The following is a 27900-nucleotide window of genomic DNA, read 5'->3' on the forward strand; positions in this document are numbered from 1 at the left end:
TACACAATCTCTCCAGCCGTGTGCGTGTGTGTGTGTGACAGGGTTTAGAGCCCTGGCTGTCCTGGACTTAACTTGTAGAGCAGGCAGGCCTCAAACTAAAGATCTACTTGTCTCTGCCTCCCAAGTGCTGGGATTAAAAGCATGTGCCACCACACCTAGCACCATTAGTATTTTTATATTTTTGGTTGTGAGCCCAGCATTTAAGGGCTGAGCCATCACCCCAGCCCACCATTAGTATTCTTAAGGTTGATAATACAAGTTCTATAAGCTATTAAAAAACCACAATATACTCTGAATTTAGGAAGAAATTAGAATGGTATTAAGGAACTAGAATTCAATTAATTTGTCTTCTCCAAGAACTGCCAGGCATTGCCATAAACATCTCAACTGACAAGTCTACCCACTGTGGTTTTAAAGCCTTAACCTTAGCAAGAATTTCTGGAGGAATTACTGTAATTAGAGAAGTTAGAAGTAGAGAAGAACCTTTTACTGTACTCATTTAATATATACAAGTTAACTTAAGTTACACTTCACTGAGCCAGGCAGTAGTGGCGTGCACCTTTAATCCTAGCACTTGGGAGGCAGAGACAGGCGGATCTGTTAATTCAAAGCCAGCCTGGTCTACAGAGTGAGTTCCAGAACAGTCAGGATTACACAGAGAAACCCTGTCTCAAAAAAAAAAAAAAAAAAAAAGAAGAAGAAGAAAAATATGACACCTCTTTAAATCATGCTTGCTTTCACCTTCGTGTTTTTTCTATTAGTTTATACTGGGAGGCACTAAATATTGCTACGAAAGCCAACTACCAATTTCTGATTAAAGTAATGAAACCTTTAACAGGAGTGGCCCCAAAAGGTTAATTTAAAATTTACTTATTATTTATTTATGTAGTGATAGGGTCTTTCTATGCCTGAATTCATGGTAATTCCCCTGTCTCAGCATCCTAAGTGATGGGACTACAGGTTTACTCTTCCATGCTAACAAAGGATAATTTTAGATGTAATTCAGATGAGTCACTTTTTCTTACCATCTTCATCATTCTCCTCTTCATCTTCACCCTCTGGTTGTTCTGAATTCTCTTTAGGTTTGTTCTCCTCATCTTCCTGTTTCCTTTTCTGCTCTTCTTTTTTCTTTTTTCTCTTTTCTTTTCTTTTCTCTCTTTTAGCTGCAAGAGCTTGCTTTCTGCTCTCTTCTCTTGACTGCAAATAAAGTGTGTCATTTAACATTATGATGTAAAAACAATTTTTGTATTTATTTTGTGTGCAGGTGTTTCGCCTACGTATGTACCACTTGGCATGCTTGGGGCCTGAGGAGGACAAAAGCAGGCAGGAGGTCCTCTAGAACCAGAGTTATGGATGGTTGTAAGCCACCAATGTGAGTGCTGGGTACAAACCTGGGCTCTCTGTAAGTGCAACACAAGAGCTCTAACAGCTGAGCCATCTCTCCAGCCCCAATAATGTAATCATTTAAAATATTAAATGAAATGGCATTTTTGTTTTTTACTTCTCATGGATATCAGTCTCAAATACATTTATAAAATCAACAAGAGAAAAACAAATGGAGTGTCATAAAAATGAAATATATTTATAACTCAAATAGTCATCAACAATGTGAAAAAACATCTAGGACACCAAAATATATATAATTTATCTGATGAGGAACATGTACACCTACAACATACAGACATCTTTTATTACTCACTAGTGATCAAATAACCTAACTGAAAAATGAACTATCAGGCTGGGGTTACAGCTCTGTGGTGGAGTACTTGCTAAACATGTGGTAGTGGCAGGCAAGACATCAGGTCAGACTGGATATGCTAGTGTGCACCTATAATGCCAGAGCTCAGGAGGCTGAAAGTCCATGGCCAGCGTATATCAACACAGTGAAATACTGCCTTCGAACTAAAATACTAAATAAAAACTACGTTGCTGGGGGAGGGAGGGTGGGACTGGGAAGGGAGGAGGGAGGGGCTAATGGGGGGCTACAAAGGGAATAAAGTATAATTAACAAAATAAAAAAACAACATTGCTAAACTAAATAAAACCATACATTAATATGTAAAAAAAATTGTCAGTTACTCCTTAATAGGGCTGTTAAAAATAAATAGGAAGGCTAAAGATATGGCTCAGTGGTTAAGAATATGTACTACTTTACAGAGGACACAAGTTTGGTTCCCAGTACCCACATTAGGGCAGTTCACAGGTGCCTATAACTCCAATTCTAGTGGAATCTGATGCCTCTGGGCAGTGTATACATACACTTAAAAAGAAAAGAAAAAAAAAAATAAACCAAAAACAGACTGGGCATGGTGGAATATGCCTTTAATCCCAGTACTTAGGAGGCAGAAGCAGGCACATCTCTGAGTTATAGGCCAGCCTGGGCTTTAGAGAAAGACTCTGTCTTAAATAAATAGAGGGAGTGGGGAAGGGTAGGTGGCTGAAAATAGACTGTGGTGATTAATGAATGCACAAGCCAATGAATATTCTATACTGATTAGTATAACTTTAAATGGATAAGTTCTATGATATATAAATTAAATCTCAGTAAAAATATAGAAAAATACAATTCTGTGGCATATATTTGCCTAAAATGTAGTTATCTTGATTTTTATAAAGGACTGGCATATTTCACTACAAAAATGTTAAGAAGAGGGCTGAAGAGGTGGTTGAGAGGTTAAGAGCACTGGCTCTTCTTCCAAAGGACCTGAGTTCCAACACCCAGCAACCACATGACGACATGCAACCATCTATAATGAGATCTGGTGCCCTCGTCTGGCCTGCAGGTGTACATGCAGGCAGAATACTGTATAAACAATAAATAAATATTTTTTTAAAAAATCAAATAAATAAATAAATAAATCTTTTAAAAATGTTAAGACTAATAAAGAAATTTTTCCTTACTTTATAAAAAAATTTAAAGCCACATTTAGAACTCTTTACTGTCTTTCGTTTTTGCTAACATCTGTGGTTAACATAAAAAATGACATTTTCTTTTCAGAAAACAGCCAACAATAGTAACAGATGCTTAGCACTGTAATAAAAAAAAAGTCTGAAAAGAGAAAACACGTTACCTATATTTCTAGGAAAATTATGCGAAACAGGCTCATCAGAAGAAAAGCATTTTCCAGCTGGGCCTGGTGGTATTGGCTTAAAATTCCAGCTGCTTGGTAGGACGAGACAGGAAGATTGCAATTTCAAGGCCATCCTAAGTCATAAAGTAAGTATATGACCACCCTAGGACACTTGATAAGATCCTGTCTTAAAATAAAAGCAAAAAGAAGGCTAGGGATAGCTCAGGGGTAGAGTGCTTGCCTACCTTGCCTGAGAGTAGAATAATTGCCTAGTATGTGTATGGCTCTAGGTTTAATCCTCAGCATCACACACATACAGTTAAATTAAAATGGAAACAACAACAACAACAAAAGAACAACAAAACAAAATGTGATGGGTATGGCACACCCTTGCAATCCCAGTACTTGAGAGGCTAAGGTAGACATGCTGGTATGAATTTAATTTCAGTTGAGGCTGCATGGGCTAAAAGTATGGTTCTACCTCAAACCACAAACAAAAATCAAAATTAAAAAATAAAACAGAACATGTATATACCTTCTTTCTCAGTATATGGAAGTCCTAAAATTAACTTCCAGCTTGATGGTGGTGATGGCAGCTGCAGCATTCACCTGTAATCCCAGCACTTAGGAAGGCAGACACAGGTGGATCTCTGATAGTTCAAGGCCAGCCTGGTCTACAAAGGGAGTCCAGGACAGCCAAGGCTACACAGAGAAACCCTGTCTTGAAAAACCAAAGAAAAAAACAAAACAAACAAATAAACAAAAAAACCCACAATCTGGGTTTTAAATTTTTAAACCTTTCTCCAGACAGGGTTGGGGAACAAACCTAGGATTTTCCTAAACATCTAGACAAGAATGAAAACTTTACAAAGAAACTCTAATAATTACCTTTTAATTCTATTTTCCTAAAGACTACTATTCAGGGAGACAACAAATTACTTCCATTTTGATTTCCAACAGGGAGCTCACCCCACCCCTTACCTTTTCCAGATCCAGCTCTTTTAGGAGAATGCTTGCATTTTTATTTGCCTCTGCAGCCTGCTGGTCTTTAGCCTTCACAATCGTTTCAACACATTGGTGACACTTCTTCAGCAGTTCCTACAGGGCAAAGTACAAAAAATTTTAAAATAAAGGGTCCAGTATAAGTGGCGCTGAATAGAAAGGTGCACAAGTTAAACCTCAAATAATAAGAATTGGCTAAATTAAACTTTGACTTTAGTCCTGTATCAATCTTTCATGAGAATGAAGCACCTATAAAAAATAATTTTATTTTTGAGTCAGCATCTCAGCTCAAAGTAGCCTCCAACCCACTAAATTATTGAGGCACGCCTTGAAGTTAGTTTAGCTGCTGAACCTCCTTCTTCTGACCTCCAAATGCTGGAACTACAGGTATGCAACCGCAAGTGGCTTTTTTTTTTTTGTCCTGAGACAACATCTCTTTATGTAGCTCTGTCTGCCCTTGAACATACAGTAATCCTGCCTCTGCCTCTCAAGTACTGAGATTATAAGTATGTATTGCCATGTAAGACAAAGGCATCTTTTTTTTTTCTTTTCTTTTTATTCCTGTTTTTCTTTTAGCTTTTCCAGACAGGGTTTCTCTGTGTAGCCCTGGCTGTCCTGGAACTCACTCTGTAGACCAGGCTAGCCTTGAACTAACAGAGATCTTCCTGCCTCTGTCTCCAGAGTGCTGGGATTAAAGGTGTGCCCTACTACCTGGCTTGGCATCTTTCTTTCTTTTAAAAGGTATTCTTAGAAAATCTAGAATTCTAATCAAGCTAACGAAATTAAATAAACCTTAGCTATAGTCACCATCACTGTGATGCACAGGAGGAAGGTAACTTCAAATACGTTATCAAAAGTATCATACCTATCTACTTTGCTAATGGATAAGCCGAAAGACCCATGTTCATTCTCTTTTTCCAAGAAAAGGTTTTTCTGGATAGCCCTGGCTGTCCTGGAACTCATTCTGTAGTCCAGGATGGCTTCGATCTCAGAGATGCACCTGCCTCTGTCTTCCCAGTGATGGTGCTAAAGGCTATGTGCCATCACCACCCAGTAAAACCCATGTTCTTAATCTTTACATAACAAGCTCTTTGTTTGGTGCTGGGACTGAACTCATGACCTTCTTGATAGCTAAACATACACACTTACCACTGAAGACATGCCCAGGGGAAACAAGGTCTTAATTGTACTTCTTGGCATATAGTGCCACAAAGAATGAAAATGTGCTTCAATAACACATAGTAAACTTACCTTATCTGTAATTGTTGCTATGTATCTCATGCATTCTATATCAGATGGAAACTGATTGACTTCCTTCACCAAATACTGAACAACTTTTACATGACCCTGTAAAAAGCACAAAACCCCACAGATTTTGAAATTTTATCCATATTTAACACCTTACTGTGAAAAATTAACATTTTAAAAGTTTCCTAAATTTATAGTTAAAATATGGACATTGTAAAGAGAAAAAAGCAAGCAGAACATGCTCAAGGATAGAGGGGAGTCGGCTGGTCACTGTGGGACACGCCTTTAGTTCCAGCACCCAAAAGGCAGAGACAGACAGATGGATCTTTGTGACTCAGAAGCCAGCCTAATCTACACAGTGAGTTTCAGGACAGTAGGACTACATAAAGACACCCTGTCTCAAAAAACAAAAGCAAGCAAGCAAACAAACACTATATGGTAGACAAGACATTCTCATTTCCCACAAAAAGGAGGAAAGCTATTGAAAATATCTTTTTATATAATAAATCTACTTTTAGGGTAAAAATGGGAAATGTTTAATGAATCACAGATAAAAGGATACTAAGTCTGTAAGCGCAGACTTAGGTTTCAAAGCATTATTTGGGTTTCATTTTACTAATACACAGTTGGTATTTTTTTGAGCTTTATGACTTGAATATAGTTAAAACACATACACTCTCTCTCTCTTGTCAAGAGCCATTCTGTTAAAGGAATTCAGTAGGCCTGTGGGCTTTCTGGAAGGGCTCCAGTAATTTCCAAGATCTGTATCATGATGCACCACAGAACTGCTTTCAGCCTCTGCCCCCTCCACTCCCATTTCTGCACTGATGCACCTCTCAAAAATCTGGCATGGTATGAACCCTCACTTTCTGGGCTAAAGTAGTATTTACCCACTCTGACTGAACAAACTTTCTAGGGATCTTTTTGAAGATGTACTACTATTCAGATGAATTAATTCCTGATTATAGAATTCTTGGTTTGAGTCAAACAATCTTAGAAGCTAAACAGTTGATAGAAAGTTTACAGCTACAGTATATGTACTTTTGTGGACCTGCAGACACCTCACTAGGAGACAGGCTTGAGACAGATTTGTGGCTTCAGATAACTTTCTCTCTGGAAATGGCACCAGGAATCCTGGTACGCACCATAAATATGGACAAGTTGGCTTAAACTTCCCATGAACCTAAAATATAATGGGGCTACCAAGAAATGTCTAAATTAAGTACAAACCTTAATCTCAAAATATACAAACTGTTTCTTTGTAATTCCTTATACCTTGTCAGCTTACAGCATACAAAACTGTCTTTCTAAATTTACTTTGTTTCTTAGAATGAAAGACAGATACAATTATTGTCCTGAACTCACTATAAACTAAGAGATAGCTGGAAAATGCGTAGCCAGGTCAGTCTTAATTAAATAAACATATATCTTGTTATAACCTCTTGGACCCTGTTAACTTTTAGGCCTTGTCAACCTTTGCTATTCTGAACTCACTATGAACTTATGTAATGAATACACAGATAAGAAATGTTTAGTTTTAATGAAGACATGTAACCTATTACACTTTCAAATTCATCTGTTTTTTGTGATTAACTGCCTTTTTGACTATGAGGTAATTCGTTTTCTGACATGGAGAGGTTTGTTTCCGAAGCATAAAAGTTGTGAGACCAGACAATAAACAGGATTGAAGTTTTTAACTTCATCCATTTTCCCTCTTGGTCGTGTGTGGCATGAGTGGTCTTTACTTATTTCCTCTCTTCTTTCTTTTCTCTTGTTGATTTACCAAATGGTTAGCAAATTCAGAGTTTTACCATCAGCCTTCTAAGATAAGTAGGCCAACCATACTTGAGTCTGCTTCCTTCACAGAAGCTGGCAGGCCTGTCCTTGCACACAAAATCAAAGAGGGACCCTGTCCCCATTTTTTTTACAACTCCTTGCAGTTTTTGGCTAAAAGCTGCTTTTTCAGCCCTGGCTGCAGAAAAAGTGTACGTTTTACATTTTCCTTGTCAGTGGCAGAGCAGCCTGACCAGAGCTGCAGAGAGGATACCTTGTCTCCCTCTCCTTTTCCCTGTCCTTACTGACTGCCTTTTGCAGTCTCAAAACTTAAAAGCTTTTGAATTTAGGTACAGAATGTGAGAAAAAAACGCCAGTCACAAGTCTGACTGGCTCCATTTGTTGACCCTGCGTTCACATGCCTCAGGCCTTTCCTTCCCTGAATCAAGTCAAAGCTGAATTTGACTTCACATGGATATTATCTCTCTCTCTCTCCTTTCCTCCACCCTCCCTCCTTCTCTCCTTTCCTTCAAGACAGGGTTTCTATGTGCAGCCCTGGCTGGCCTGGAGCTCACTCTTAGACCAGGCTGTCGAACTCAAGAGATCCACTTGTCTCTGCCTTTTCTGGGATTAAAGTTGTGTGGCACCACGACCAGCTGATAAAACACTTTCCAAATGCCCTTACTGGGGACTGAATGATAGGTAATGAAGTCTAAGCACATCCACTTTAAATAATAGTTTTCCCATCCTACGAAGGTCCTGAAACATCCCTAAGAGAGTCTGTCTCTGGTTGATGTGATGACTCAGCTGGTGAAAGCATCTGCCAGAGCCTGACAACTCCAATATGACACCCAGGACCCACATGATAGGAGAGAACTGAGTTCTGCAGGCTGTCTTCTGAATTCCACTCACACACCGTGCGACACACCCCGCCCCCAGAAACAATTCTCATACAAACACACTTAACAACAACAAAAGACATTAGAGTTTCTCTGAGGTAGACAAGAAAATAGAAAGCAGTTACCTCTGGGATGTGAAATTAACTGAAAACAGGTAGTAGATGATCTTCTAGGGTTATGAAAGTATCTTTTACCTTTGCATTTATACAAAGTCATTACACCATGGACAAAATTTATGTTCTTTAGTCTAAATTAAACTTTAATTAAAAGGTTTCTTTTCTCCCCCCTTTTTTTTAAGAACTGGAGAGATGACTCCATGGTTAAGCATGTATACTGTTTTTCAGATGATCCAAGTGTGGTTCTCAGGATCTAGGATCTAAAGCCTCTGGCCTCCACTTGCATGCCCATGCACATGCCCACACACAGACATACACAACATATAAACAATTAAAAAAAATGGGGGGGTGGGGGTGGAGAAATGGCAGAAGACTGGGGGTTCAGTTTTTTGCATACATATGATGGTTTATAACCATCTGTGCCTTGCGTTTCACAGGACCCAATGCTCTCTTCTGGCCTCCCTGCATACCAAATAGTCATATGCACGCAGGCAAACATCCATACACATAAAATAAATTTTGGTTTTTAAGTCTTAAATTGGGTGTGATGACACATGCCTTTAAGTTCAGACCTTGAAAGGCAGAGACTTTGTGAGTTTGAAACCATCCTGATCTACATTTTGAGTTCCAGGACAGTCAAGGCTACATAGAAAGACTTGTCTTAAAAACAAAACAAAACAAAACAAAAAACCAAAAGTACAATAAATAAATAAACAAACTGGGAATAAACAGGAAGAAAATAATAGTAATGTTTCTTAGTCATCATGGGCATAAATATGGTAAAAAAAATTTTGAATATATAATTACAAATTAAAAGAAAAATAAATTTCAACCATAAAATCTTTCTCAATTCGGGTATTAGAGACGTCTCAGAAAAAGTCATGTAATGAGAAATAAAGTGTGAGTAGAATGGTGACTCAGTTTGAAGAGCAATGGAATAAATTTTCAAAAAAGGTTAATAAATGAGCAACAGCCTATGAACAGTTAAAAATCCAGTGCATTCCAAGCCAGTGGCAACACAACGTAGTACACAAAAAAGAGGAAGGGCAACATGAATGATTAGGCCATGGAAGTAAACAAGAGTAAAATTATGCAGGGCTAGGTTTCATAGACCACATGCTTTGTTATTTGTCAGTTATTCTAAGATGTAGGGATTAAAAAGACAGCAGAAAGATGAGCGTGTATATACATAAACACACACATATATATGAGACATAGATTTTTAAGAAAGCTCATTCCTTTTTATTCTGAAACAACTATCTGTATATAGCTATTGCTTTCCTTACATCTCATGGGTATGTGCATGTGTCTGTTGTCTTTTCATGTAAGTGTGGGTGGGTGTGTACACAGAGGCCAGAGCACAACTCTGGGAGTTTTACTCTATTGTTCTCTGCCTTATTGCCTTGATAGGGTTTTTCCCTGAACCAGAAGCTTGCAGATTGTCTCTAATCCCAAATGATGGGGTTCCAGGCAGGTGTAGCTATGCCTGGCTTTTAATGTTGGTGTTAGTCATTCCAACTCAGGTCCTCTTGCATGTAAAGCAAGAATTCTTAAATCACTGAGCTATCACCCTAGCCCCAAACTTTATTATGTTTTCAGTAATATGACATAATAAAAGCTGATCAAGAAACCAAATGAATTAAAAGCAAAGCTAATTACAGTGAACTACCGAATTACCTAGGTTTAGCCACAAAATAATGGAAAGACAGCAATGTTTTCTGTTTTATTTTGTTTCAGATAGGGACACATGTATCCCATGCCCTTTAACTTACTTTCATAGCCAAGGGAAGCCGTGAACTCTGGACCTTTCTGCCTTTACCTCCTGAGTGGTGGGATTACAGGATGTGCCACCATACTTGGTAATAGTTTTATTTGCTTGTTTTTTTGTTTTTTTAAGATGGGGGTCTTACTTTGTAGTCCTAGCTGCCCTGAATCTCATGTGGAACAGTGGCCTTGAACTCAGAGGTTCTCCTGAGTGCTGGGATTAAAGGCATGAAACACCATGTCCAGAAATAAGCAGTGACTTTATATGCAGATACACTTAACAATATGAGTTTATACTCTGCACATGGTTTCAGCACAGACTTGTTTTAAAATTATTAAATTTTATCTTTTCCCCATAGGTCATATTACCTTGCGAAATGCTGACATAAGAGGTGTGATTTTTCGGTTGTCTGCTGCATCCACATCAGCACCTGCTTGCACTAGTAACTGTACTACATCAAAATGACCACCATTGGATGCCAGCCAAAGTGGTGTGTTTCCCTTCTTGTTACGAACATCAATATGAGCTCCCCTACAAATAAAAAATAATAATCAACAGTCTGTTTGCTGTAAGAGACTGGCATTTTATAGTATTTTCTTACCGTGCAACAATTTGTTTTTAAAATGTTGGTAAAGTTACTTTTAAAGAGCATGAAAGGAACCACTGGAATTCTACGTATATCAACAGAAATATACTTACCTGTTAATGAGGAGCTCACAGAATTTGTAGTGGCCTTTGTCTGCGGCTATTGTCAAGGCTGTGTCTCTTGAGGAAGGCACAGGAGGAGCATTCACATCTGCTCCTTTATCAAGGAGAACTCTTCCAACCTCGGCATATCCTCCAGAAGCCGCCTCCATCAAGGGGGTAAGACCAGTCTGTTTAAATCAGTAACGAATGCAATGGAATTATGGAATTTCTTAAAAAAGGCTCAACTAATTCATATTTAAGTAGATTCTATTTCTGATTTTCTCTATAAAAAGACTAAATAGCTTTGTGTTTTCAACTGTACTAACTCAGCTTTGTGGTAGCTCATGTAATCCCAACTCTTGGCAGGTGGAATCAGGAGGACCAGGCTCAGGAGCTCAGGGCAATCCCTAGTGTAGACCACATGAAATCCTGTCGCAACAGCAGCTCCCCAAAATAAATAAACAAACAAGCAAGCAAATAAATACATTTTATTAAATAGCAAATGAAATTGTTAGATTTAATGAGACGTGCCAGAGTACATTCACTCACAATCTTGTGTAAGAAAAGAGAAAAGCAAAGCCAGGTATGGAGAAACCTGAACTCAGCTCTCAAGATGCTAAGGCAGAAAGCCTGAGTTTAGGGAGCTAGAATTGCAGTTGGTTCGCTCATTCCCTCAGCTCCATCCCTTGGAAAGAGTCTTACTTATATAGCCCACACTGGCCTTGAAAGTGAAGTCTTCCCCACCTTCTATAATTTTAGAATTTTAAGAGTATGCCATCATGCCTGGGCTTTTTAAAAAAAACAAAAAAACAAGATACTTCTTAAGACAGGTGTGATCCCTGTAATCCACATATAAAGGAGGTAGAATCAGAAAGTTGAATTTAAGCCTAGTCTGAGTTACTGTCTCTAAAAAATGAAATCCCCAAACCAAAATGAAACAAAATAAAAAAACAAATACTACAACTTAGACTAGTCCCCAGACAGTATGCATCATTCTAGAGCTTTTAATAGGTGAACAGACCATAATTGATATTTGAAATTGAAAAGGACAAGGCTATCTTCTAGATATCAGATGGCCACTGCATCCATGAAATCACAACACAAGACTGAACAATCAACTTTCCATGATGGATGGCAAAGGAGATCCTAAGGCTCCACCTCTTCCTAAGAGGGCCCATATGCAGTGGTTGCGGGAAGGGAGGAAATCCTATTCCTCTGTAATGTAACCACTGGTAGGTAAGGTGTCCTTGCTCAAACAAATAACCCCCCAACCTCCCTCCCGGGCTCATGAAAAACGTGTGTTTGTATGTGTATGTAAGCTGTTTTGATGGCTTAGTAGATAAAGGCACATGATGCCAAGCCTGGCCACCTTAGTTTGAGTCCAAAATCCACAGTTAGAATAAGAAAACCAACACCCTCAGGTTATCCTCTGACTTGCACACATTTCTCTGCTGTGCATGTGTATACATGGAACACATATACACAAAAATAAGTAAAACAAAGCATAATACAAAAGTTAAAACGGGGAAGTATTTGCTTTCTAATATAACCCCTACAAATTACTGCTCTGTTTGAATCTTCTTGTAAGCATTTTTATTTAATTAATTATATTATTCTGTATATGTGTTTGGGAGGGGGATGCATATACCATGGCACACGTGTGGAAGTCAGAGGACTTCCCTTCCACTATGTGGGTTCTAGGGATCTCAGGACATCAGGCTAAAAGGCAAATACTGCCACCCACTAAGCCATCTTTCTAACGCCCAAACTTTTTGTTTGAGACAGGGTTTCATGGTAGTGCAATACATGTTAAGAATACTAACTGAGGGACTGAAAAGATGGCTAAGCAGCTAGGAGTACTGGCTCCTCTTATAAATGATCTAGGCTCAGTTCCTAGCAACCTTGTCATGGCTCACAACCACCTGTAACTCCAGTTTTAAGAGCAACATGCTCTTTTAGCCTCTGCAGTCACCAGATATGAACATGGTACACATACATACATTCATAAACATTCGTACACATAAATTTTTTAAAAAATTAAAAAGGCTAGGAGTAGTGGTGCATGCCTTTGAAACCAGCATTGAGCAAGCAGAGGTAGGAGGATCTCTGTAGCTAGCCTGGTCTACAAAGAGGTCAAGTTCTAAGACAGCTACATAAAGAGACCCTATCTGAAAATAAAAAATAAAGGAAAAAAGATTAACTGTTAGAACTGATGGATGAAATTTCCATTCAGATTTTCCAACCTTAAATGACTTATGGTTTCAGCTATCTCATTGAAAAAACTTCCACCTACCTATATAAGTATCTGATATTTCAAGGTAAAGAAATTAAAGGAATGATGTACTAATTGTTATTTCTAAATACTATTCCAAATACTCATGAATCTCTCAGAATTTGTCATGTTTAAATCAGATGTTAGTTGTCCAAATTTTATAATCCATGAACATATTTTGTTTAAGATTTTTACCAATGGTAAGTACATGTCTTAGTGAAGAGAATTTTTAAAATGTTAATAGTTCGTATTAACTGCTTAATTCCTTAAGTCTGCACTGGGGATGAGTTGAAACGGCATGTTTGTTTATACAGAACTGAAATTTTAAAAAGTTGACAAGTTATAAAATTCTTACCTTTGCCCTATGTTCAACATTGGCTTTGCGGTCCAAGAGCAAACTCACTACTTCTGCTCGACCCTGGAAACAGGCCAGGGTGAGAGCTGTGTTCCGGTTGGTCTCTATTTGTGCATTAATGTCTGAACCCATATCAAGCAGCAATTTCACTGCGGGAACATGTCCATTCATTGCAGCCAACATCAATGGAGAAATACCTAGTTTACTCCCAGTCCTAAGGAAGAAATGTGCTCAGAAAATTAGTTATGTTACCTTGTTTTTTTAAAAAAGCATGACAGATAAAAAATGTCAGTAAAGATTTCTAACATAGATGAACAGGAATGGCAAAAAATTCATAATTTAAAACATAATTCCTACTTAAGAAACTAATTAAAGTAAAAACTCAGCAATCATGAATAATAAAATAAGTGAACAGGTGATACCTTGAATTAATTTCTGCCCCAGCATTAAGCAAAATCTTAATAATATTCACATATCCTCCAGATGCAGCCAGACTCAGTGGTGTATAATCAGACACATTCCTATGTTCTTTATTGGCTCCTCGGGCAAGCAGCAAATCTACCACCTACAAAGTAAAATATGAGCAGAAAAACCAAGGTTACACTAGTTCTCAATTTTAAGGGTACACAAATAAATAGTACCTTCAATTTTTTTTTTTTTTGTCTACTATCTGACGTTCTAATATATTTTATTTTATTAGGCCTTAAATATTAAAATATCAGCACTAGATAAACAGATTCTTTCTTTTTTTGGTGGTCATATTTGTTTTTGAGACAGAGTCTTCTAATGTAGCCAAGGCTGGCCTAGAACTTGCAAGCAATTCTGCTCCAACTTCCTAAGTGCTAAGACTATAAATATGCAACACCATATCCAATGGAATTTTGTATCAAAAAATTAAAATCTGCGAGCTTCTGTGGCAGCTCTCTGGGAGGTAAGTCAGGACTGCCTCAACCTCAAGGCAACCCCAGCTACTTAAGAGATTCCACCTCAAACAAAGAAAGTCAGAGTGTTGTGCTGTTTGAAGACCAGCCTGTGTTACATGAGACTTTGTCCTAAGAACTCATGATAAGAGCTTTCAAAAAAAAAAAAAAGTCTCGTTATATTGAAACAAGACACTTTCTATTTGTCAATTAATAAGCACTGGATTTACATTTACGTATGTCAGAATTGTACTCAACTCAAAGCCAATAAATGTAGAAATAAAGACAACTGTTATTTGTTTTTATAGATAAAACCATTCCTTTAAAGGGTATACACTATTTCCATTATACTTAATAAAACATTTCAATCTTTAGAACGTTTATGGCAGTAGTTCTCAACCTGTAGGTCATGACCCTTTTGGGGGATGAATAACCCTTTCACAGGGCAGCGTATCAGATACCCTGAATATCAGATATTTAAAATTATGATTTATAAGAGTAGTAAAATTACAGTAATGAAGTAGCAATGAAAATAATTTTATGGTTGGGGGTCACCACAACAACGGGAACTGTATTACATCATTAGTAGGAAGGCTCAGCAGTTAAGAGAACCTACTGAACTTGAGAGGACCCAAGTTCAGCCATTCCCAGCACCTAAATTAAGCAGCTCATAACCATATATAACTTGAGCCTTAGGATCATAAATCTTTGGGCTCTACAGGTGTCCACATGCACATTCATATATACATAAACATGCATACTTTTAAAGAAAAATCTCGAGTAGTAATCATATACACATTTAAAAATATAAGCAAAATATTTCCAAGAGAAAACTAGTATTAACATACCTCCTGACGTCCACCAGAACACGCCAAAGAAAGTGGAGTATCCTTAGTTCGCTCAGATTGTGCCTCTATATCTCCACCTTTATCCAAAAGAATTTCAACAACTCCAACATGCCCCGCTGTTGCCGCCAGGATCAGTGGGGTAAAACCTAAATTAGAAAACAAAAAATTCTAACCAATTTGTGTTCTTTTATTTACTTTAATGTCACTGTTTTTAATTCCCTTTTATTTTAATTTAAAAGACTTCAGGGCAGATGCTGACAAACAATTTAGCGTCAAACTGTTCTAAATTCTAATTTGTTAATGATAAAATACACAAACACCCGGCAAAAGGAAATGCTAAGTCAATGAAAGCTATTAAAGTTCACACTTTTAAAGCACATCAGGATTAATGAAGGCGGCATCCACAATTTGTTTTTTGAGCCTAGGGCCTAACTCATGCTAGGAAAGAGCACAGCCCCACTACTCCATCACTTTCCTTAATTTATTTCACTTTCTAAATTTTAGAAAATTATTTGGTTCTGTAGATGAATGAGCCTGCAAACTATTTATTTTACCACTAAGAATATAAGAGCCTGGAAACAGTAGTGCACGCCTTTAATCCCGGCACTTGGGAGGCAGAGGCAGGTGGATCTCTGAGTGAGGCTAGCCTGGTCTACAGATTATGTTCCAAGACAGCCAGAGCTACACAGAGAAACTCTGTCTTGGGGAAAAAAAAAAAACACCTTTATTATTATACATATATACATTAACTATTCATAGTAAAAACTGTGTAAATAGTTTTTTGGGGGGGTGTAAATACTTAGATTTTATTTGTGAGTGATGGTTCTTACCTTTTTTGTCTCTGTGCTCAATTTTAGCATCTCGTGCAATCAGAACAGACACAAGTTCCTCATGACCACCTGCACAGGCTAGGGTTAAAGCTGTGTCATGATTGCTTTCAGTCTAAGAGGGGAAAAAAATCATTTATATATTTACAAGAGTTCTCAATAAACGTACAACCATATTTTTTCCTTTCAAAATAAATTAGAACAAATGAAACAAAGTCATACAGAATCTACTCACATGTGCATCGATGTCAACTGAAGGATACACAGGGGGCATGGATGGGGCAACCACATTGCTTGGAGTTTGAGAACAGGATTCAGGTGTAGGACATTCTGTGGTCTGAGAGGGGTTGTTTGAGCCAACAGGCACTCTGGTACTCACAGCTGAAAAATAATATTTACATACCTAAATTCTACTTAAATGAATAATACTGTTTGTACACAGAAAAAAACATGTAAAACAAAAATGTCAATGAGTAACATACTATAGTGAAATCACAAGCTTTGGAGTCAGAAGAACCTATACTGAATGACTTTTTTTAACTCATGCAATTTATTTAATTTAATTGAGCCTCAATTTATATGTATAATGAAGATGCGTATATAATACCTTCCTTGAGAAGTCTGGGGGAAGACCATTTGAGATAGTAAGTGTAACTGAGCACAGGGCCTGTTGTTACTGCACATAAAATCAATGGTGGAATCTTACGCTAGCAACAAGCACTATTATCATTTTGTAATTTAAGAGTTTTTAAGCCAGGTATGATGATCCATATTTGTAATCTTAGGACTCAGAAGTCTGAGACAGGAAGATCACAAGTTCAAGGCAAGAGTGGGACAGCCCTCAAAAAGCAAACAAAAAAGAATGCTTATCTTAAGTTTGCAAAATTTAGACAAAAATGTTCTGTAAATAACGGAAAGGGGCGGGTTAATAAGTTAGATAATTTCTCACACAGAACAGCAAGGAATGTGTTTTTAAAATTCAGCATTTACTTTTCTTTCTTTTGAGTCAGGGTCTCACTATGCAGTCCTGGCTTACCTGGAACTCTCTACGTAGACCAATCTGACCTCAAGCGCAAACATGCCTGCTTGGATTAAGGTGTGCACCACCATGCCCAGTTAGTATTTACTTTTAAAGTTAGGTAAAAGCAATTTCTCAAAGTCAAACTATCTTTAAAATGAATGCTAGAAATTTATATTTGAGGTCTCAAAATTTGGAGTTTGCAGTTTTGAATGGTGATACACCCCTGTAATTCTAGTACTTGGGATTTAGAAGCAGGAAGGCTAAGAGTTCAAAGTCATCCCCAGCTACACAGCAAATTCAAGGCTAGTTTGGGCTTCATGAGACCTTAGTCTCAGAAAAATCAAACCCAAAATGTGGTGTCTAAAAACACAAAGTTGAAAGCTATATTTTATGTGTTATATCTTTGTTTCATGGAGGATGAAGTTTTGGCTCACAAAGTTTTAAGTGGGACTAATATTAAAGGATTTAACAATGCCTCACACAAAGTAAGTGCTCAATAAATGTAAATTTAGACATTTTATAATGCTTTCAGCACTATTATTCAATGTATTGGAAAATAAAAACATTACTGTTCAAGAAAGCAAAAAACTCAGCTAATGGTATAAAAAAATTAAGCTTCCTTGATGGCAATAAACTTATAAAGGACTCAACTTAGTAATTTACTAAGTTTTTTTGTTTTTTTTTTTTTTAAGACAGAATCTCCTGTAGTCCAGGCTGGCCTAAAACTTGATGTGAAGCTAAAGCTGGCCTTGAACTACTGATCCTCCCCTCCTGCTTCCACCTTCCAAGTGTAGGGTCCTGATATTTGCCACTCCAAGTTTAATCTAGTAGTTAAAATAACTCAACAAATTTTAAGATGCCTAGATTTGTTGCTTCAAGAATTATCCCCTTTTCTCCCCACCAATATATAAAACCATCCTGGCAATATAAATCCCAGCAACTTTATTCACCATAAAAACAACTTTTAAGTACCCAGCTATAAATAGGAATGATTATTTAAAGCTTTAAAACTTTTTGTCATTCAATGAAAGCGGCAGATGTTACATCTCAGAATATCTGATATGTTTAGAAGACAGCGCCAAAAAATACCCCCCAACATACTAGATTGATATGTCACACCTTACTGATAGATTTACGGTGGTGGGTATATGAATATTAATGTATACCTTAGGAAATAATTATATTTCTATCAGTTTATTCATGTCATCTCTTTTTGAAAAGCAAGGTATTTAAATTTTTTTAAGTATTTGACTAGAGTAAAAAGCTAGAATATGATGTTATGAAAGACTCCTTTACAGAACTTACTTAAAAAAAAAAAAAATCAACACACTTCCTGTGTATTTAACAGCTCTATTACCCAAAACATGGTATTGCTTTGTGTACATTTTTATACTACATTATTCTAGTATATTTTCTCTGTAATAATGACAATCAGAACCATTCCATGGAAAGTGACTTTAATAGGATTAATTACAAATGAAAGTTATAAAGTTTGTATTAGAAGAACATTATACTTTAGAACCATGACATTTTCATGAATTTTAAAACATTTCCTATCTCTGAACAAAATGTCTCTTAAAATGACAGTAGACAACTACAACAAAAAAATCAATATACAATTCAAATTTAAAAATTACACTGTTCAAAAGTAGGGCAATAAAAGAACCAAGTATAATATTTTTAACCTGACTTTTTATGAAACCAAGCAAAAATTTATATATAGTATGGAATAACAAATCTTAACAAAAATTTTGCTGCTACTAGATAGACAAAAATATGTTGTATGGTTTTAATCATTTAGTGGATATGGTGCTAGTACTTGGGAGATAGAAGATTAAGTATTCAGAGTTTAAGGCTAGCCTGGACTACATGAGACTGTCTCAAAAAACAAAAGTCCCAGGCCTGATGGTACAATTTTATAAGCCAGCTGCTCCAGAGGCCAAGACAGGAGGATTACAAATTCAAGGTATGCCTGGCTACAGGGTGAATTCAAGGACAGATCCTATCTCAAAATCATAAAAACACAAACTGGGCTGGGCTGAGAACATAGAGAATTTCTCTAACATTTGTAACAAAACAGCAGAAATTTTACTATCATTGGGTATACGTCATAGTAATAATAAAACAGTTTTCATTTAAATTACAGCCTAACCCAGGTGGTGGTGGCACACACTTTTAATCCCAGCCCTCAAGCAGGCAGAACTCAGAAGTCTACCTGCCCCTGCCTCATTGGGGCAGCCTGGTCTATAGAAGTTGTTCCAGGACAGTAGAGCTACACAGAGATACCCTGTCTTGAAAAATAAAACAAAACAAAAATTAAAACCTAATAATAAATATTAACAGAAGAAATTATTATTTAAAATGTCTTATAAATCCCTTCAAAATAAGAGAATTTCCTAATTCTTGAAAAAAACTTATTTGTAATTACTGTATGCATGTTGTATATGTGTATATCACACATATGTTGGGATACCCATAGCTGAATCCTGATCCCATAGAGCTGGAGTGGCGTGTGTGTGTGTGTGTGTGTGTGTGTGTACATGAAAGACAGGGTCATACTATGTAGCCCTGGCTGGCCTAGAACTCTTAATGTAGACAAGGTTGGCCTTTAGCTCACAGAGCCATCTGCCACTGCCTCCTGAATGCCAGGATTAAAGGCATGTTTGTGCCACCATGCCAAGTTCTGGTGATTATGAGCCACCTGACATGGGTGCTGGGAACTGAACTTTGGTCCTCTGAAAGGACAGTATATACTCTTAATCTCTGAGCCATCTCTCCAGCCCTAATTGTTTATTTTTAAACTTAACAATGATCATTGCAGTATCACTTAAATACATTAAAACTGTAATATAAATGAGCTCATAAAAATGCCAACAGTAATACTGTATTAGACACAAAATCATATTAAAACTCACATGCATATCAAACCCTAATATAAAAATAAGAGCAACTGTTATCTAATAGGATTTAGAAGTATAAGAAATAATAGATTTTTTAAGATAATGCAGAACTTTTATTCAAATCAGATACATAAAATATGACACCTAAGGGGTTGTTTGTTTGTTTTTCAGACAAAGCCTCATTATGTAGCTCTGGTTGGCCTGGAACTCAGGGATCTGCCTTCCTCTGCTTTGAGAGTCCCCAAATTCAAGGCCTTCAGCACCACACCAGGCTTCACTAGGGCTCTTAAATATGGCCAAACTAAGTGAAATTTCTACAGTAACTAGCAGCTCCCCATATTATTCCCCTTACAAAGCAAATGGATACAGATGTATTAAATAAAGGTGAGAAGGAACTCCTGTGTCTAGGAAATGTACAGGGGAGATACTCTGTACGTCCTTTCTCTAAGCTTTAGTTTCCAACAGAACTGGAGGTAGGTGAATCTATTTTATGGGAGAATTTTAAACAGCCTGAGATGGTTCAAATAAAGCAACTACCACAAAGCTTAGTACATGTTTAGTGTTCCATAGATAATAAACTGATACCGATTTTTAACCAATCCTCTTACATATTAATAAAAATTTTTGAATGCTTTCTACAACTGTTCAACAGTCAAAACTATTTTGAGTTTCTTTAAATTGCTCTAAATTTCTAGGCTTTTTGTTTGTTTGTTTTTTAATCTAAGTATATTTTCCTTCCTTTCCTTTGTGTTTACCGAGACAGTACAGCCCAGACGAGCCTTGAACTTGGTGTGTAAAGAGAAAGACTCTGAACTCCTGGTCCTCGGGGTCCTGCTTCCCAGGTGCTAGGATTACAGGTGTCAACAGGCCAACAGGCCTGACCAAGAAGGGATTTTTTTTTTTAATTCAAGAAAATATATAAAGCTAAAGAAAATCAATAAAATACAAATATAAAATTAGAAATGAAAGTTCTAATAACTGCTTCCATGAGCACAGAATACACAATTTCATATTATTTGATAAACATTTTAACTTTTGAGATCACTTGCTATTATGGAAATTGATAAAAGCCTAATGCTTTCAGAAGAGAGAGATTTGGGGTTCCTAATCAAGATTTAATATTCTGTTCATAACTGTACAGAATTTAACATATCTAAGAATACATGATACAGGCTGAGTAAGTGAACAAGTTATGACATTAATAAGTTATATATATATATAACTTATATATAACTTATATATAATTAGTGAATTGTGTATATATATATATATACACAATTCACTAATTATCATGAAAATATTTTGAGAGTTGAATAGCAATAATGAGAAAACATTCTTAAAGAGGGAAATTTCTATTTTCTATGGTGGGAAATATATATATGTATTCTCCCAAGAGAAACTTTAAGATACCTACTATTCTCTTTCACTAATGAGAATAAATTTAAGTAGAATTAATTGTGTCAATGGCTTGTTCCATAACCCTACTGATATGTGTGAATGTTTTATAGTTATATAGTTAGCTATTAATCTTGTATAATTTTTATCACAGTTAATTAAGAAAACTAGACTTGGGGAAAATATAAACAGAGAATACAAATATCACCATACATTTCAAAACAGATAAACTTCATAAAATACAACTTTTTATTTATCAATTTAAAAGTTAAAACTTATTTAGAATGCGATGAGCATTTAATGTCTAATATATATTAAGTTTTATTATCAATTAACATATAACCTAAAAGTTGTTTTCTAAGGTAATTTTTAAAAGTTTTACATGAACTCTGTAAAAGAGCTTTTCTATTTAAAAATACTTCAATGAAATAAACATTTTCAAGAACCTTCCGTAAAAATTAGCATAAGGTTAATTACAAGTTTCCTTTAGAGTTGTTTCAGTTAAAGTAAAACTGACTTAAGAAGCTCTATAGGCCAAAGATATAAAAATTCAAATTAAAGAATAACAATCGTAACTCCTTAAAATATTTCCCAGGATTTGAATTTTAAGAAACCTAGACATTCCTCTTCTTCACAGTGCTATCTATTACATGGCAGAGGAGCCTCACTGGCAAAATTACATCTATTAACCAATGGAAGTAACACATATACCCAATAAAAATTCCTGATTTAATCTTATTCCACATTTTCAAAGATTCAGTAAAGATTAGGAGACTAAAAAGGCTCACAAAAGAAGAAAGAAAACTGGGATAGTATAATTGGGGTAGGAAGGGGAGGAGAATATGACAAGAGGAAACAGACAACAATAAGGAAAAAAATGTTGCAATCAAGAGACAGAGGACTGGCCTGCCTTTGAATATCACTCCAGCTACATCTTAGTTCTTGGTCTTCATCCACTGTCAACAGCCATTCTGGCTGCAATTCTGAACTGGGCTCTCATGGAGGTGATACATTCACCAGCCATCTTTAGGAAGGTAAATGATTAATTGCACTGTTTTCCCACTGCTGCAAGGACAATGAAAGGGAAAGTAAACTTGTGCACCTCATTTCATGTCTAGTTGTAATTTTCCACACAACAATAAACAGAAACATACACTTTAAGATTATCAGTCTTTTTTCTTTTTTGGGTGTATGTGCACAGATGTGCATGTATGCATGCACACTCTTAAGTGTGTCTGTATGCTTGTTCATCAAGAGTTAACACAAAAATTCCAACCTCCAAACAGCAAGTATAATAGTTTAAGTGTACTTTAATCTTTTCAACACAAAATCTATACAATGGACTGTTGAGCTTTTCCCATTTAATTAGAGATAATTAAATTGGTCTAATAACAAAACATAGTATCATTTAAAATTCTAATGCCCAAACATGAAATTCACAGGCAAGAAAATGAAATAGGTAGCCTTGCCTGCATACTTCTAAACCCTACAAAAAAAAATTCTACTGAGCGCTCCTACCCAGGAAGTAACAGAGTAACTTTGATAGCAAATTTTCAAAGGATTATGATAACTTTGTTGGTCTTTGAAATGTGCTTGTTTTGTTTTTAAGTAGAAAAGGGAAACACCCTTTATGTGTTAGTACTATTGGACTTACTGAAATTCACTTACAAAATTCCTAAGAATTTTACAAAGATAGTTCTAAAATAGAGAAGTACAAAGTCTTGTGTTGTTGAAGGGGCATTTAAAGAAGTTGAGCACACAGATTAAAGAAAAAGTATCTTAGGTATATTTCTTAACCCACCTGCTATCAGGTCATCAAGAGTGTCGGTAAGCGTCTGGGCTGGAGTTGCAACCATGAGTCCATCTGGCTCTTGAACTAACAGCCCCTGCTCATGTCCAGCAATCGCAATCTGAGGCTGTCCTATAATCTGCTGGTTACCTGATACTTTATGAAGCACAAGAGAATTTGTTCCATTAGAACCTAAGTCACTGGAAAAGTTACATTGTGGAGATGATAGAGGCTGGACTGGGACAGAGTCAATTTGTTCTGCTGATGCTGGAGACTGTTGCTTATCATCAATACCATGATCTTTAAGTAAGACTGTATCAACCTGGGGTGATTCTGAAGAGTGATCCTCTGGGAAACAGCCATCTTCTTCCCCTGCCACGAAGATTCCTCTATGAGAGCACTGCTGGTGTGGAGACTCTACATCTCTCTGACCTTTGGTTTCCAAGTATTCTTTGGTAAATTGCTGCTGTGTTTTCATCTGTAACTGCCTTTCCACTTTCTGCAGTTCTTTTAGTATTTTCTTCTTCTTCTGGACTTGTTCTTCTCTGTTCTTTTTAAGTTCTTCGATCTTATCCTTGTTCAGAGGCTCACCTTGAATTAACTCCAAAGACTTAAGCTGTGCTTTCTCAATAGCACTAATTCTTTGTCCCAGCTCATTCAGCTTGCCCTCAGTCTCTTCTACTATGCACTCCAAAGGCTGGTATGGGTGAAAAGGTGGCAGTAGGTCCTGGTCTGCTACCTGCAGAGAACTGGACTTCTGCTTGGATGCACCTAAGCACATGAAAAATGTTTGAAAATGTGCCATGCTGAAAAAAAAGAGAAAGAGAGAGAAAGAGAAAGAGAAAGAAAGAAAGAAAGAGAGAGAAAAGGAAAAAAACCCCAAAACATAACCTCCCAAAATTCCCCCAAACACATACACACACACACACAAAAGAAAACGCATTCCTCCCCTCTCCCAGAGTTCCTTTCACCAACAATTACAAGTAATGCTACAGACTCTTCAGAAGTCACACCAGTGTGAGATAGATTAAACCTGCACTATTTCATCTGTTTTCATACAGCATAGGCTGGAATGTTGCCAACTCAAAAACTGAATTAAAATAAAAACTTTACTCTTTAGTGTAGGAGAATTTCGGAATTTATGAAGGTACAAAGAGAAAAGTAGGAAAAACAAAACAAACAAAAAAGAAAGTCGTATTTTTCCTGAACAGGTTGGACTTTTTAAATCTAGCTGATTCTGTTAGTGCACCTTTAATCCCAGCATTCAAAGGCAGAGGCAGACAAAGAGATCTGAGTTCTATTTTGTAATAGTAAATTCTAGGTCATCCAGGGCTACATAGTATCTTGGCCCAAAGAAACAAACAAAAGTATCAAATATAAACAAAAATCAAAATGGCAGCAGGAACATTAATATTAGTTTAATTGCTCTTCCAGAACAAATCTTTCAGGAATAATTATACAAGTAAAGTTTATTCAAAGAGAATAAAATGGGGCAAATATTTTTAAGCTGGCAAAATAATTCTATTTTTACATTAAAATACAATGTGAAATCAGTTTCTTAAGACATTTTCTTCTTTAGACAGGCACGTAAGCCCATATGCCTGCAAAGTCAACACTCAATAATACACAGTAGAAGAGTGCGGGATTAAGGGTTATACTGTTATATAGCTGAGTTTGAGGCTAGCCTAAGCTACTAGAAACCTTGTTCTCAATAAACCAAAGATGGATCTTTACAAAATTCTCTATTAAAATTTCTAACAACTTAGTACCTAAACACTATATTAAACTTATACCACAAAAGATAATTTAAACTAATTTTAAATAAACCTTTCAAAGAATATCTACCTAAGAGAGAAACAACAAATGTTAATAACAGGGAGAAAAATCTATATAGAATACTCATATTGATAATATATTTTTTAAAGGTAACACACTATTTAAGGTTATTAAATATATTTGTTCCTCCCTTATAACAAGTCTACTGAAAAGTAATTATTAATAGCCCTCGAAGGGATAAAGAAAAGTTTTGATATACTTGATTTGTTTGAGCAAATTCAGGGCTGAATCTTACTAAAAAAGAACTAGAACTATTTGTGGGGAGATGGGACAAATTATTGATGCATCCAACAACATAGTTGAACTTCAAAACCATGCTAAATGAAAGAAGCCAGACACAAAATTGTATATTGTAAAATTTCACTTAACATAAAATTCACAGAGCAAAGGCAAATATACAGATAAAAAAGAAAGTAGTGGTCTTAGGCTAGGCAATGAGAATAAGGTTCAAATGCAAACAGGCAAGCAGATCTTTTGGAGGCAGTAAAACCATTAAAACTAAGAGGGAACTATATGGAGCAGTGAATGCCTGAAATTCCAGCAACTAGGAGGTTGAAGCAAGAGGATCAGGACTTTAAGACCAGCCTGGGCTACACAGTAAGACTGTTTCAATATCTCAAGAGAAACAATAATGAGGACCCCATGAAACTTGATGGTGGCTACTCACAGAACTTGGCCAGTTTATCAAAACACACTGCATATTTTAAAATGAGTAAACTTAAAAGTTAAAAACAATAAGGCTTTTTTTTTTAAATTTGTTTGCTTATTTTATGTGTATGGATGTTTTGTCTGCAAGTATGTTTACACATGGCTAGAACCCACAAAGGCCAGAAAAAGGTGTCAGATCCACTGGGACTGGAGTTATCAGAGCTTGTGAATAGCTATATGGGGACTGGGAATCCAACCTGGGTCCTCTGCAAGAGCAACAATTGCTCTACACCACAGAATGCAGTGAAGGTTTTTCATTTTTTTGTTTTTTGTTTTCCTGCCTAACGGAACTGGGTAAGGGCTCAGAGGTTAAAAGCACTGGCTGCTTTTCCATAGGTCCTGAGTATAATTACCAGCAACCACATGGTGGCTCACAACCATCTATAATGAGATCTGGTGCCCTCTTCTGGTGAGCAGGTGTACATGCAGACAGAAAACATTGTATACATAATAAATAAATAAATCTTAAAAAGAGAACTGGGTAAAATAGCTGATTATTTTTCTGAATTGTAGCTAACATATAAAAAATTAGATAATTTAAGGTCTGGTGTGTATGTGTGAAAGAGGGAGAGAGATTGAGTCTCAAACTCACAATATCTTAAATGCTGGAGTTACAAGTATACACCATCACATTCAAGGACTTTTTTTCTAACATTTTGCTTGTTCAGGGAGAGGGAGAAGAGACAGAAAATGTGTGTGTGCTCACACGTCACAGAATATTGTGGAGGTCAGAAGACAACTTGCAGAAGTCAGTTTTCTTCCTTCTACCATGTAGAACCCAGGGATCAAATTTAGGTCATCAGGCTAGGAGACAAATGCCTTTTCCCTCTGAGCCATTTGCCAGCCTCCACATGAGAAATTTAAAAAGAAGAATCATCTTCCACCAAAAATCATTCTCAGGTGTAAAGGACTTACACACTAAAGGAAAATAAGCCAGAGATATTAGAACTACACTTTAGATCTGGTGGCACACACCTATAATACTACTTCCCTAGCAAACAGAAGGTCATAGATAAGGAATTCAAGGCCAATACAATTAAGATTATGTCTCTAAAAAATAAACTTTAGGCAGTTCAAAGATACGCAATATATGTTTTAACTTACTAAAAGAAAATCCAAGGTTACCCCTGGATACTGTTTTCAGTAGAGTCAGAAGACCAGTTTCAGCACCACAATGTAATCACTTTCAGGGGTTTACTTACTTCCGAATGCAAATTTTGCAAAGCATGTCATATTTAATTTCATATTCCTACTTGAGCAAAGTGGTGGGAAAAGACTTTTTTCTAAAGCCGTTAGATTTGACAGATAATTTGATTATTATTCTCATAAGACCTTAAAGGAGCCAAATGTTTTTAACAATTAACAAGAAAGAAAAAGGAGGTAAAACTGTCGAAAATAGCAATCCTAGCACAGCAAGTAAAAATTTCAGCTTCATAAATAAATGTAATGACATAAGCAGAGTAAATGTAAAGGCTAGCATTTTCCTTCAAATTGTCCTAATATAGCTGCTCTTGTACTAGGATTACGGCTGACCAGAAGATAATTATATTATAACCACCCTGGATATTCAAAGGTGCAGAGGAATTTTGATTCAGAACATGGCTGGTCTAGCAAGGGATCAAATCCAAAGACCTTCTAGGGCTGTGTGATCAGACTGGAATACAGATGTGCCTTTAATCCCAGGAGACAGAAGCAAGCAGATCTCATAGTAGGAATATGGTATAGAGCAAGTTTTAGGTAAAGAAAAGCTTAGGTCCAGGTGTGGTGGTATATGCCTTTAATCTCATCAATCAGGAGACAGAGCATACAGATTTTTAAGTTCTAGTCAGTTCTGTTCAGGCAATTTACTTCATGGAGTTGCAAAGACAGTTACACAAGGACAGTTTTTTGTTTGTTTTTTCTTTTTTCTTCTTTTTTTGGGGGGATGGGATGGGGGGTTGTTCCAAGACAGGGTTTCTCTCTGTCCTGGATCTCCCTTCGTAGACCAAGCTGGCCTCAAACTAACACAGATTCACCTGCCTCTGCCTCCCAATCTGCTGGAATTAAAGGCGTGAGCCACCTCTGCCCAGTTTACTAGGAGAGAGAGGTTCAAGAGGAAACAAACTAGATGTAGGTGAGACAGAACAGAGAAGAAGCCGGCAGAAGACTAGAACAGGTTATTACAGTTAGTACGAGACCCAGCAGAACAAAAAGTCAGAGAAACCAGATTGAATCAGTCAGCTTGGAGAGGAGTTTGAGCCAGATGAGCTGAGCTGAACCTGCCAGCCAGAGTTAAGAACTAGAAAGGGTGAGCTTATTCATCAGTTTTTAGATCTCAGAGGTTGAAAACATGCTAGGCCTAGATTAGATTGTACAGAGGCTAGAAGCTCCCAGGACTAGGCCTACGTTAGCAGACAGAGGCAGTAAGCCTCAGAGACAACAATGAAATCAGTTGAATAAAGAACTCCACAAGACCAACAGAGTCAAGT

At 36.7% G+C, this 27900-nt stretch overlaps 1 protein-coding gene across 1 annotated transcript; it reads right to left on the reverse strand.

The window, feature by feature from the left end:
* Positions 1-1025: 1025 nt before the first annotated feature.
* LOC129685835 (ankyrin repeat and KH domain-containing protein 1-like) lies at positions 1026-23693 on the reverse strand (the record flags this gene model as incomplete). The annotated part of the gene is made up of 11 exons (XM_055619343.1): positions 22901-23693; positions 16019-16164; positions 15787-15898; positions 14957-15102; positions 13611-13753; positions 13189-13402; positions 10574-10749; positions 10243-10405; positions 5325-5420; positions 4053-4169; positions 1026-1197 (listed from the first exon to the last, which is right to left on the reverse strand). Coding segments are annotated over exons 1-11 (2278 nt in total), but the record flags the coding sequence as incomplete, so codon positions are not given.
* Positions 23694-27900: the final 4207 nt, after the last annotated feature.

The sequence above is a fragment of the Psammomys obesus genome, unplaced genomic scaffold (assembly GCF_907164565.1).
Source record: "Psammomys obesus unplaced genomic scaffold, mPsaObe1.curated_primary_1811, whole genome shotgun sequence".
Classification (NCBI taxonomy): Eukaryota; Metazoa; Chordata; class Mammalia; order Rodentia; family Muridae; genus Psammomys; species Psammomys obesus.